At 41.4% G+C, this 13,382-nt stretch overlaps 1 protein-coding gene across 1 annotated transcript; it reads left to right on the top strand.

The window, feature by feature from the left end:
* Positions 1-34: 34 nt before the first annotated feature.
* fuca2 (alpha-L-fucosidase 2) lies at positions 35-13,303 on the top strand. The gene is made up of 7 exons (XM_064927600.1): positions 35-346; positions 574-761; positions 883-1,222; positions 6,261-6,471; positions 7,006-7,196; positions 11,824-11,932; positions 12,240-13,303. Exons 1-7 carry the CDS (start codon positions 102-104, stop codon positions 12,375-12,377), a joined length of 1,422 nt encoding a protein of 473 aa, XP_064783672.1. The 5' UTR covers positions 35-101; the 3' UTR covers positions 12,378-13,303.
* The last annotated feature ends 79 nt before the right edge of the window (positions 13,304-13,382 follow it).

The raw sequence follows: 13,382 nt of genomic DNA, 5'->3' as shown, positions 1-13,382 counted from the left end.
GTCCAATGAGCGGAGTCTATGGTTTTTTAGCAAAGGTGTTCCTGTTTTTCTCATGTGATTAATTTGCGGAAGCATCATGTGATATCGGTAAGCTATTTTAGATGCAAACCTCTACTGAACGCAGCTTTCGGTTACCTGACTTCGTAGGAGTTATGTCTTCTTCAAAGTTAGCCCTCGTTTCTGTCGCACTTCTCCTGATGATTACTGTATGCAGTTGTAAATATGAGCCTACCTGGGAATCCATCGACTCCCGACCTTTGCCAGAGTGGTATGACCAGGCCAAGTTCGGAATATTCATTCACTGGGGAGTGTTTTCTGTTCCAAGCTTTGGTAGCGAGTGGTTCTGGTAAGCTGGTTAGCCTATACTTTTGTACAATACAGAAAGTAATAAGCTGTTTCTTCCTCACTAGTCCTACTTTAAATGCACAATCTACATTTCCCGCGGTGGTCAATTCAATAAATTAGATAAATTACGGAAGAATTTAAATGCTTTGATCAACTGTACCTCACTCCCCAAGCCCATATTTAAAAAAAATATATATGTTTTATCATTTGTATGGATGTTTATTCCAGGTGGTTTTGGCAGAAGCAGAAGATAAAGTCCTATGTTGACTTCATGCAGAAGAACTATCCTCCAGACTTCAAGTATCAAGACTTTGCACCACAGTTTACAGCTGAGTTCTTTGATCCCAAAGAATGGACTGACATCTTTGCCTCATCCGGGGCAAAATATATTGTCCTCACCACGAAACACCATGAAGGTGTGTGTGTGTGTGGTGTGTGTGTGTCTGTTGCTGTAGCCATTTTAATAAAGTAATACATATGTTTCCACTTGATTAGGCCTAAAACAATAAACCACAAATACATTTTTTATATCTGCAGGCTTCACTCTGTGGGGTTCGGAGAACTCCTGGAACTGGAACGCAGTGGACGTGGGTCCAAAACGTGATCTTGTCGGAGAAATGGCTGGAGCACTCAGAGCCAACAGCGACCTGCGTCTGGGACTGTACCACTCTCTGTTTGAGTGGTTTAACCCGCTTTATGAGCAGGACGCTGCCAACCTGTACACTACCAACCTCTTCCCCACCACTAAGACGCTGCCCGAGCTCTATGAGATCATCAACAAGTACAAGCCGGAGCTGCTGTGGTCCGATGGAGATGGGGATGCTCCTGATAAATACTGGAACAGCACCGGATTCCTGGCTTGGCTATACAACGAGAGGTATGGTCATAGAGATAATAGACAGAATCTACCACACTCCCAAAACATTAGTGAAGGTGCTAGAGGCTAATTGCAAAACTGGAGAAAGCAGAAAAAATCTGCACACTTCCAGTTGATGCAAATTTCGGTAACTCTTCATTTTAAGGGGTCCTTATTAGTGTAATTACACTGTAACAAGTATTGTAGTTAATTGTAATAACTCATAGTTACACTGTATTAACATGTAATTGGTGGTAATTGCAGTCTGTAATGCTTGTTACAAATGGACAAGTTTCCACTAAATTCTTCAATTTAGTGTTTAGTTTCTTCATTGTTGCATCAGATTCAGTAATAACTGTCACAAGGTTGTAATCTCTTGTGGACAGATGTACTGGGTGTCCGAGATTACAAAGTTTGAAGGCTCAATGGGCTCTAATTAGCTACCCGTGAATGGGCACTCTTCAAGATGTTGCTAGGAGTTGCCCCCCAAAAGTGTACCATCTGGTTTAACGTGGTTTAGTTTACAATAACAGATCAGAAATAGGTCAACATTACTAACTGGGGCCTACCGTATGGGTGTCATCCCAGATTCTAATAATAAAAAATGTGTACGTTACCCATTATAACAACGTGTACCTCCTTGCCATCCAAGTAATCCACAAGTACACCACAGAGCACATGTAATATCTGCATAAGTACAATGTAATTACTAGGTGTTACACAGGATTTAGCTTAAAAGGAAGTGTATCTTGAGGGATACTTACTTGTCATTAATGTGTACTTATATAGTACATTACCCATCCTGACAACCTGGTCCTTATTTTAAGGCTTCCGGAAGTGCCATCCAAGTTGGAGGATAGACGCACTAGTACACCACAAAGTGCATGTAATATCTACAAAAGTACAATGTAATTACTAGGTGTTTACACAGGGTTTAGCTAGTTAAAATTAAGTATATGTTGATGGGTACTTAATGTGTACTTATATAGTACATGATCCATCCTGAACCTTATTTTAAGGCTTCCTGAAGCACCATCCAGTACAACACAATGTAATTACTAGGTGTCCTTACTTGTAATTATTGTTTACCTACAAAATAAGTTACCCATTCTGACAATCAGTTTCTAAAAGCGCTATCCAAGTGAAAAAATAAACACAAGTACTGCATAAGTACAAGGTTTTCTTTAGTTCTTACCAGAATTTAGCTATTCAAAGTGAAGTGTAACTTTTTATAGTTATCTATGGGCAATTTCTATATAATTACTCTTTACCAAATGAAAAGAACGACCCTGGGTTTATAAGCGCGGAAATCGACTCTGCTGCATGAGTATGCTTTCGCGGGACAGTCGATAGCGCACCGGACCTCGGGCTAGAAGGTCGAGAGTTCGAGACCTGCTCACTGCCGTTTCATTACAATACCCAGAAACAAAAGATGAGCTTCAACTTTAGTCAACTTAATTGCAACATGTAAAAATACTTGACACTTCTTACAAAATAATAAGGAATTTTATTGTTAGATTAATAATTAGATCAAACAAAGGCGTGTGTGTGTGCCTACTCAATAACATAAAAATAACTTCTAATGGTGAGTCAAACCTGTAGCCTATAGTATGGTGAGTAGCCTAGATGGCTAGCTGGGCCTGTGCTTGTATACCTTACTCCCTGAAATTACTAAAGCGTCTATAGTCCCGCTGTCAGGATCCACGTGCACCCGGTAACCCGAAACAGGCTCTGTAAACTTGGTATTTCGAAACAGGCTCTGTGCTCCTGGTGACCCGCCCACCTTTTTTCTGCTCACAGTCTAAGTCCCCACTCCAACCTCCATTGCATGGGTGCTGCCCTCAGCCCCGGAGTCTGGCCGCCCCTGCTCGGACTCGGAGTGCCCGCCGCCTTGATGGGAGGCTGCCTTGTGCACCTGGTAACCTGAAACAAGCTCTGTGCACCTGGTGACCTGTCCACTTTTATCCGCTCAGAAACTCAAAGTCCCCAGCCTCCACAGCCTGAATGCTGCCCCCAGCCCCTGAGTCTGGCCGCCCCTGCTCAGACTCTGAGTGCCCCCCGCCTTGGGGGAGGCCTCCTTGTGCACCTGGTGACCTTTTGCCTCCCACAGTCCCAACCTGACTCACAGTCCCACCAGAGGACGGGCCCGGGCGGATGGACGTTCACCACCTAGCCCCCTAACTATCCAGAGCCCAATGTCTTATGCCTTCTACCCACCTGCCTAGGCTCTCTCACACTCTGTGTCTGGCCCTTGGCCCTTCTCCGTGCACCTGGTAACCCGTAAGTAAAGAAGGAGGATGTTGGAGGAAGACGCCTTCTTTCCCAGACAAAAGCTTGGATCAAGGGCTGACTTTCAATAGATCGCAGCGAGTGAGCTGCTCTGCTTCGTACGAAACCTTGACCCAGAATCAGCTTGTCTACGAGTGATTTAGCACCAGGTTCCCCACAAACATGTGGTGCGCATCAGGAGAGGGGCAGCAAGCTCACCAGGGTCTTCTTTCCCCGCTGATTCCGTCAAGCCCGTTCCCTTGGCTGTGGTTTCAACAGATGGTAGGTAGGGACAGTGGGAATCTCATTCAGCCATTCATGCTCGTCACTAATTAGATGACAATGAATTTGGATGCCTCGAGACTTAATTATCTCCCGCAGTTTACCCCAGCTTCATCGAATTTCCTCACTTTGACATGAGTGGGTCACAGCCATGCCGAAGGTGGTTTGAGTGCGACCACGAAGGGTAGCATGCTATGGTCAGATATCATCAAATTGACATCCATTTGAGTCACGCCCGGTGTTATCAGAGGCTTTTCTGTCTTACAAACTGGACATCAGTTGCCGCTACTAACCTTCAGCAGACTTTAACTGTGTTTTTACACCCAATCGATATCAAGTGCCAGCGCAGTACCTATAGGCTTGAGAACCAAATACCCAATGCAGTATCTGGCGGCACCATCGACCGGGTGTCGGAAGAAGCAACAGAGAATAATCATCCCCTTTCCTCACTTTGACATGAGGGGGTCACGGGTGATTTGAGTGGGACCGCGGCAGGTGGGTACGCACCGATAAATTTCATCAAGTTGACATTCAGTGATCCGTGCCCAGTGGGAACCGAGGGTTCTTCCGTCTGTTTTATGGTTCCGCAGCAAATAAATGGGCGTGGATGGTACTACCCACATCAGATGTAGGCCTCCCTCCCCAGACAAGCTGGAGATACTTCTCCCCACTTCGTAGGGCATGAGACAGATCCATGCAATGCCCTGTCACTGCGGGGCCAATGGGTTTAGTCTCAGCCTCAAGTCTAGTGAGCGTAGAGGAGACCTCCCCGGCGAGCGCCGTAGCTGGGGAGATCCACGGGAAGGGCCCGGCGCGTGTCCAGAGTTGCCGCCGGTCCCCCCCCCACCCCACTGGTCTGCTTTCGGCCCGCCGACAGACACCACCCCGACGAACCCCAGCACGCAGCCCCTTGCGAGACCACGCACGAAAGACAGCAAGATGGGCCGCAGAACGAACTTCCAGTGGTTGCGATGCCTATGGAGCAACTGCTCCCACAGCCGCGGCTCGAGCCCAGCCGACCGACCCAGCCCATAGAGCCAATCCTTATCCCGAAGTTACGGATTTTTTTTGCCAACCGCTCTTAAAACTACATTATTATAACATGCCATAGGTTGTTCACCTTGGAGACATGCTGCGGATATGGGTACGGCCCGGCGTGAGATTTACACTCTCTCACCCAGAATTTCAAGGGCCAGGGAAAGCTCACCGGACGCCGCCGAAACCGCAACACTTTCCAGGGCTTGGGCCCCCCTCTCTGGCCGAACCCATTCCAGGGTGCCCTGTCCTTCACAAAGAAAAAATAACTCTCCCGGGGCTCCCGTCAGCTTCTCCGGGATCAGTTGCGTTACCTCACTGGATGCCTCGTGGCGCCCGTCTCCACCAATCTGTGGACATTCTGAAAGTAGTTTGAGGTCAGTAGGTCTCATTACCAAGGAGCTATTGAAATTATAATGTTTGAAAAATGAATGTAAAATCGTGTGAGATGAAAATGGACAAACTAAAGGGTGTGCAATATAGAGGGTAGTCAGTGGACATTCTGAACCTTGTTTGAAGTCAGTAGGTCACATGACCAAGGAGCTATTGAAATGTAAAAATTTCAATAAATAATTTTAAAATAGTGTGAGATGTATATCGACAGGAAAAAGTGTGCAATGTTTGCTTATGCCATCGGGTTTCCTAGAACCAGTTTTTGAAAGTTTTTTTTTTTTTTTAAGGAGTAAAGGTTAGAGCTACTCGACCGCCTTTCTTTTCGCACTGTTACATGTCGGTGTCAACACATGTAGACACGTTCAAGGTCGTCGTTATTTTGAGTGTGTTGCGTGAATGGGCAGATGCCTTAATTCCTGGTATAAATAAATAATTGCACCAATGCATCCCATCCAAAGTGAGTGCTCCTCATCAGTGAAACCCTTGCAAGGTTACATGATGGAATAAAAGTTTGGCTTATGACCATTTTTAAATGCATTTATAAACCATTATTCAACCAGGCTTACAATTTGGCAAGCATGAATGACTATCTCACAATTTGAACCCTAGCTCTTTATTCATGTGTCTAAAAAATTGTTAATTGATGGTTAAAGTAATTGACCCATTGTCAATTGCACCACTAAATTATAACTTTTTATTTGTTTGTTGTGAACCTGTTTTTTGCCATTGGGGCCTGGGCATCAGACTCCAGATCTTAATTGTAGAGTTGTCAATGAGGTGGTCGGTTTTCAATTGGCTTACACTTATCACGTTTTTGACGTAGGCTGAAATATGGTGCATTACTCCTGTAATTACAGGCTGCATTTAACACCAGTTACATGTTATTACAGTGTAACTACAAATCATTACAGTAGTGTCCAGGGAAACTGGCTGTATTGTATAAAAATCTACACCAATGTATTTTTGAAGTTTTATAGGTCTATTTAATGTCAGTTAATGCTATGGAGTATGATGTATGCACCAACTGTATAAACATCACATGCGTCATGATATGATTTCATTGCCCCCCCCCCCCCCAAAGCCCAGTGCGAGAGACCGTGGTGACCAATGATCGTTGGGGCTACGGCAGCATCTGTACCCATGGAGGCTACTACACCTGCGATGATCGCTACCAGCCCGGACACCTGCTCAAACACAAATGGGAGAACTGCTTTTCGATAGACAAAGGTTCCTGGGGTTACAGGAGAAACGCCCAGCTTAAAGACTACTTCACTATCGAGCAGCTTGTTGCGGTCAGTTTTAAATGGTTCTGAAAAAGCACTTTATTTTATGGTAAACAGGAGATTCAGACCCTTAAGCTCTCTTACTACCCAATAAAACATCTTCCACTACCATAACAAACTTTTTGTAGCTGAATCGGTCATAATCCTGTTTGCATATGATTTAGTATGACTCATAAACAGCATAATTCACTCAGTCTAAAGTCTTGACTTGTTTTTGAAATGCTGCTGGTCCTGTATGTTTCTTGTATAACACTTCACCACTGTTTTTTGGGTAGCCTAAATGCTCAACTCTACAGCATGACATGTTTGGCTTCATTCTTCTCTCTTAGACTAATATATGTACGAAACTAGTAGAAATGTATTTTGTTATAGGGGAGACTGAAATTTGGTTACTTTTCCAGCCCCACACAACTAAACTGCAACAAAATGTTGCTGGGAGCAGTGCAGGGTTTGCTGCATTCCTGCCTATGGAAGATGTTATAATATTTCATATAGCTGTCATAAAGGCTTTATGACTGCATACTTGTGTCTTGCGTGATTCAGACATTGGTGGAGACCGTGTCCTGTGGAGGGAATCTGCTGCTGAATGTCGGACCTACACATGACGGACGCATCGCCCCCATCTTTGAGGAGCGTCTGAGGCAGATGGGTCAGTGGCTGGGGGTCAATGGAGAGGCCATCTACAACACCACCGCATGGAGGGCCCAGAACGACAGCATCATACCTGGCATCTGGTAAGTTCATTATAATAGCAACTAGAAATGTTTTTGTTTGTTTTTTTCATGAAGAAAATGTTTTGACTTTCTTCAACTGTTCAGAAGTAGTTTTATGTTAGTGGAAGAAGTTTAAATTGTTAGAGGCTATTTTAGTAATTTTTTTAATGTCTGTAATATCACGTGTTATTACAAAAAGAAACTGGAAGCGGTTTAATATTCAAGGTTTTTTACATTATATATATATATATATTTAGCATAGAATGGAATGAATCCCTGATGTTTAACTAGCCTTTTCTTACTTCCACAACGCATTCCAGGATGTACGCAATAGGCATGCCCCTTTTTAAAAATTCAGGATTAAGGGCAGAGCGAACCCTTGGTTTACTAAGGAACTTTAAAAAATCGCAAGGGAACGAAATGCTATGTGGGCTAAAGCAATAGGGACTGGTTTGGCAGATGATTGGATGGCTTTTAAACGTCTTCGAAATATGGGTGTGGCTATGATCCGTATATTGAAAGCAGACCACTACCTGAAATCTACCTCACAAAATGTAAATAATCCATCCAAATTTTGGCAAGTAGTGAAAAGTTTGGAGTGCAGAGAAGATACGCAGCTTCCTAAACAATTGTTGGTCGACACACAGATTGTAACTGAGAGAAACTCCATTCTGAAAGCCTTGAACCAGCATTTTTTTTAGATGCAGGCTTTTTATTTGAAAAGTTCAAAGGTATAATTGAGCCCCCTATAAATTTACCTGACACCCCTGTGCACTCCTTCACCAGGTTATCCTTTTCATCCTTCTCTGTTTCAAAAGTGTGTAAAGCCCTGAAAGAAATTAATTTAAAAAAAATCCCCTGGCCCTGATGAACTAGAACCCCGCCTCCTACACCTATTTTGGGCCCACTGTTGTTCATTTTGTATATCAACAACATTGGGGATCTTATTGAAACAGTGGATATTCATTTTTATTCAGGTGATACTGTTCTTTATTCAAGTGGTAGTAGTTTATCTTCTGCTTTTGAAAATGCTCAAAGAGCATTTAACATCATACAATAGAATCTGTATGATTTAAAGCTAATTCTAAATGTGGGGAACAAAATACATGGTATTTTCAAATGCCAGGCATGTTACAAATCACGTCATTGCTACATTGGCTGGACATACTATTGAGCAAATTTTTTAAGTGTACAAATATTTGGGTGTGTGGGTTGATGATAAGCTGAGCTTCACTGTGCATGTAGAGAACTTGATAAGGAAGCTGAAGCTGAAAATAGGATTTTATTACCGGCATAAGGCTTGTTTTAAAAAAATATATATATTAGGCAGGCCTCAGCCACTACCCTGAGAGCACTTGATTTAGTGTATCATGCAGCCCTCAGGTTCATTACAAATCAGAAACGTCTAACACATTGTGATCTCTACAGCGCTGTTGGCTGGTCGTCATTGACCTTGCGTAGGCTTAAACACTGGTATACACTGATTTATAAGGCCACATTGGGTAAAATGCCATTTTATCTCTGTTCCTTTTTAGTCAGGTCAGTAAATAAATAAAAATTATAGTCCCATTCTGATTTGCTTCGAACAGTACCAAAAATTAGAACAGGTCATGGTAGAAATAGTTTTAGTTACTTTGCACCGTGATCCTGGAATTCTCTCCAGAACATTTTTAAATGTGATGATCTAGTTTCGTTGGTGGAGTTTAAACACTTGATCGATGTATATATCATAGAAGAGAGTAATTGTTTTTAGTCAATATGTTTGATTTTTAATGTAATTGTTGTACTGCATGTGTGTTTATAGTTTTGTTTAATGTTGTGTTAGTGTATGTAGGTTGTTTTGTCTGAAACGTTATTCCCCCTGCTGCTATTGGACCAGGTCTCTCTTGGAAAAGAGATATTATCAATGAGAAAAGACCTGTATAAATAAAAAATATATATAGTAGTGATTTGTATTTTAAATAAGTGGGAGAGTAGCCGTGAGCAAACTGTAGTCCAGAAGTAGTAGAAGTTGGAGTATTGACTGTGGTAGGCCTAATAGTACATTTTTATTTTACCAGGTTAGTCTCATTGAGATTAAAAAACTATTTTGCCAGAGAGACCTGAACAAAAAGAAGCAGCATTTACAACATAATACAAAGCACTACAGTGGTTCAGTTGGGGGTCAAAATGTTGACAGCCTCAACTTTTTCCATCACAGATTTAACCCTTGCTTTAAAATAATTTAAGGAGACAAGCTCCTGTAGTTTCAAGTTTTGTAGCTCTTTCCACGTAGAGAGGCGGGGGCAGAGTACTGGAACACTTTTTTTTTTTTACCCAGCTCTGTTGTCAAAGAGATACAGTCCTGTGAGCATAGACGATAATTATCAGATAATGGCTTTGCCTCAGAAGTGGTAAGGAAGGCCAGCCCACTCCCGAATAGAGGGTGCCGTGATGGGTGAGAGCTTTGGCATTTGTAACAAGCCTCAGCGCCCCATGGTACAGTGTCCAGCATACGTAATGACACATGACTTGTTTCGAAAATAAAAACCCAACTTGAGATTGAGCTTTTTCACACGACCTAAAGGTGACAGTCATGTAACAAGAAACCCAGGTAAATTTCTATGTGCTTGCCCTGCCTATACTTGCCCTGCCTGACTATACATGGAAGAATCTGAGGTTTCATCTTAAATTTCCTGAAAACCATTAAAAAAAATAAAAAATATCAGCGTTTAAAAGCGACTTCAGCTGACAGAACTGAGCCTGGACAATGAATAAGGCCTTTGCTCAACTACACTGTGCCTTTACTAGTGTTGCTGCACAACAATGTATGCCAAATATTACATTTTGGGTTCGGTCACGGCACGATAAAATGGTCAATTTGACTTACGAACACTGGACTACAAACACTACCACAGACAAAGCCTGACATGCTGCCATCTTGGTTTCTCAGTCTACTGTATGTAGATTGAGTGTAATATTAGTGACAGTTACTGTTGGTGGGTTCTACAATTGATATGTTTTTTACATTTTTTTATCAAGTTTGACAAAATGGACATGGCCGTTGTTGCCCTAAATGGAGTGTCAATTTGCCCGCAATGACTATTCCTTCACAAACTGTCAGACTAGTAAAGAGACTGTCTGAAATCTGTCATGCCTACTACTTACTAAAACTACATACTGTGTACTAATCGTACTACATACTATTTACAACATACTGTTTAGTAAAATGTGCTAGGACCAGTGCTAGGACCCTTAATTAAAGCTTTATCAGCATTTCAGGATTCTAGAACAAGGCCAGTGCCCCACATTGTTATGTTTAGTCTTAAATACTTTTTAATGTTCTGAAAGATATGAGGAAACATGTTTACTAACAAGAGGGGTAGATTCTCGAGAAGCTCCACAAGCAGGCTTTGTGGAGCTTGTGATGAGGATGCTTAAAGCCACACTCCTTAATCTGTCAGTACCCTCAGACTGGGCCACCAACAAAAATGTAAACAATGGAGCAAATGCATTCTATTACCTTTTCTCATGCAAATGGGACTTGACTTACGTGACACATCTGTAGTTCTTAAGTAATTACTCCGTAGCAAAAGGAGAGTTCATCAGAGCAGCCAGCACGCAGGCTCTTTCAATGTGATGGCAAATTCAACACATGATGCTTACCTCCAACAGAAGCACTGTGCTCAGATAAATGAAACCCCAAAAAATCCATGCAGGGTGGAAAGGGTTAAAAACATTTATGTTCTGAGAGAGATATATGAGGAAACAAAAGGTTTACTAAAAATTGAGGAATAGATTACTAAAATAATACTAACGCAGCTGTATCTCCTGATTTGGTAGAATATATTTATATTATGATTGCTTATTTTGTAAAGCAGAGAAGTAGACTATGTCATACTGTCTGAGTTGTTGGAAAAGTGGTCACATGTTCAGTTGTCTTTTTAAAGTTGAGAGAAAGTAGTTGACGCCTTTACTAAAACAGCTGTATCGTTTGCTTGGTAGAATATATTTCTGTTATAATTTTAAGGTTTGAATAGCAGAGAATATAACTACCAAGTTTTACCTTACATTTTATGTTTTTCTAGCTTTTGGGAGTGGTCAAAATAGCTGCTTTGTGTCAAGTCAGTTTACAGTGAATGGAATGTTGGGAGTCATATCTTAAGAAGGGGAGTTTTTAACAATTGGAGCTTTAGAATGTTGAAGAAATCCCATCACTCACTCCTGCAAAAAGTATAAATGCTACCAAAAAGTTGTAAACAAGCAACCTAGTCCTGACCAGTCTGCCTGTTTTTAAAGTTTGAATGGCATTTCAAATCCGTAATAAAAACAAGATTTAAAGTGTGATTCCTAAAGCTAATAATTTATTATTATTAACACCACAGCAGGAGCCCAGAATGACAGCATCACCCCTGCCGTCTTGTCAGTTCTTAGCTAGTCATTTAGTTCGCCAATTCGTGTGGCAGAAAGGATAGGCCTATATGTTCTATGGTCACAGTAAGCCTACCAGACGCTCTCATGAAAGGCTTTCCATATAAGCCCACAAAAGGAACCATATGTTCCAAAACTTGTTTGTCCTCTAGTTTAAATCAAAGTTAACATTTCTTATAAAAAAGGCACAGCTTTTCACTAATAAATGGCTCATTATTGCTTTTGACTGTTCCAATAGGTACACTGCCAAACCACAGGACAAGGCCATCTATGCAATTCTCCTGGACTGGCCTCCAAGTGGATATGTTGTTCTGAATGAACCTATTGTTTCTACAGGAAAGACTCAGGTAAGCTACAGGATCACACAGCTACTTTCTGTATACATTTTCACATGTAGAATGGGTAATTAGATTGAAAATATTGTATTATCATTTGCAAAAAGAAAATGTATGATATATATATATATATATATACTGACAATTTCCATTTAAATATATACAACCAGGTAGTATTGGTTGACAGTTGGTGAAAGGGACCAATGCACCAGGTTTTTATTTTATTTATTTAATTTTTTACATTGGGGGGGGAAAACAGGACAGACTGGTAGAACAAACAAGCTACCAAATCTGCATTTCCACTCTGTTATTTGCACAGGTGGTGCTGCTTGGTCACAAGCCACTGTACTGGGAGCCGGTGAAGCCTCGTGGTCTGAAGGTGTTTCTGCCTCAACTGTCTTACAGTCAGATGCCATGTCACTGGGCCTGGACCCTACGCCTGACCGGTGCCGCATAGGAAAGAATGCAGGGTCGTGTTTATTAGCAAAAAAAATTGAAAACAAAAACAAGTGCTTCTTATTGAACAAGTTCAGATAGTCTGTTTGTCCTATTTCTTCTGTTCTGTGCCTACTGAATATGACCTGGTTTTAAGCAGACTAGCTGTTTTTTCTCGCTTCTCAACTATGGGTGCGTTTGTTTTGCATTGCCTGGTGAGTTTGCACATTTTAGCCCATTCCAATGGTCCTGAAGTGAAACCTCCAACCACCTGGGGCACCAGTCAATTCAAATGAGCACACCCAGTTTATATAATTGTGAGGAAGTAAAATAGCTTGCAGATCATGTGCCACTCCTTTACAGAAGGGCTATAACTTTGCTTAGACCATGGTATCAACCATTTGTCTAAAATGGCTGGCTGCTAGCTTTTATCATAGGCCAACCCAACCGAGCCAATTGGCCATTTTAGACCGATTGTTTAAACCATGGTGTAACCAAAAGTTCACAATGGCCCCAGAGTTTTGTTTTTAAGTGTGTGTGGAGGACCTTTCTTTGTGGAGAACTGATGGTAATTCTAAAACTTAGAGGCCAGTATGGAACCTGAATGTACACAATTGTTTCATCTGTTTTTTTATTTTAGTTAATTAAGAAGACTTGAATAATTCTTGTGATTGGTGTTCCATAACGATTTTTGCACTTTTTCTATAAGGGATTGATACTGTATGCACTGAAATTGAACATGTGAATTTCAAAGGCTTTTATCAGATTTGTATATTGTTTTCAGGATTGTGACTGACCATCACAGCAACTTCTTAAACTAATGCCAATACATATGTAATTTTTATTAGGAATTGAATGCATTTGATACGCTTTAATTGTTGTACGGCTTTACAAATTACAAAAATAAAATGTATTTGAATTTAATAAACCTTTAACTGGTATAAAATATTTTGGCCAACAGAATTGTATCCATAAATGCCACAGGTTATTGTAAAACAGTATCATGATACATAGCATAGCCTCTTCA

The sequence above is a fragment of the Oncorhynchus masou genome, chromosome 21, assembly GCF_036934945.1.
Source record: "Oncorhynchus masou masou isolate Uvic2021 chromosome 21, UVic_Omas_1.1, whole genome shotgun sequence".
NCBI classification, from domain to species: Eukaryota; Metazoa; Chordata; class Actinopteri; order Salmoniformes; family Salmonidae; genus Oncorhynchus; species Oncorhynchus masou.
Note: the sequence above shows the minus strand (reverse complement) of the source record. Positions and strands in the feature narration are given on the sequence as shown.

Excerpts from the sequence above, each read along its gene's own strand:
- fuca2 (XM_064927600.1), top strand. The coding sequence starts at position 102 with ATGCAAACCTCTACTGAACGCAGCTTTCGGTTACCTGACTTCGTAGGA. Across the intron at positions 762-882 it reads CACCACGAAACACCATGAAG|GCTTCACTCTGTGGGGTTCG; the intron begins GTGTGTGTGTGT and ends TTATATCTGCAG. Across the intron at positions 11,933-12,239 it reads TTTCTACAGGAAAGACTCAG|GTGGTGCTGCTTGGTCACAA; the intron begins GTAAGCTACAGG and ends TTATTTGCACAG.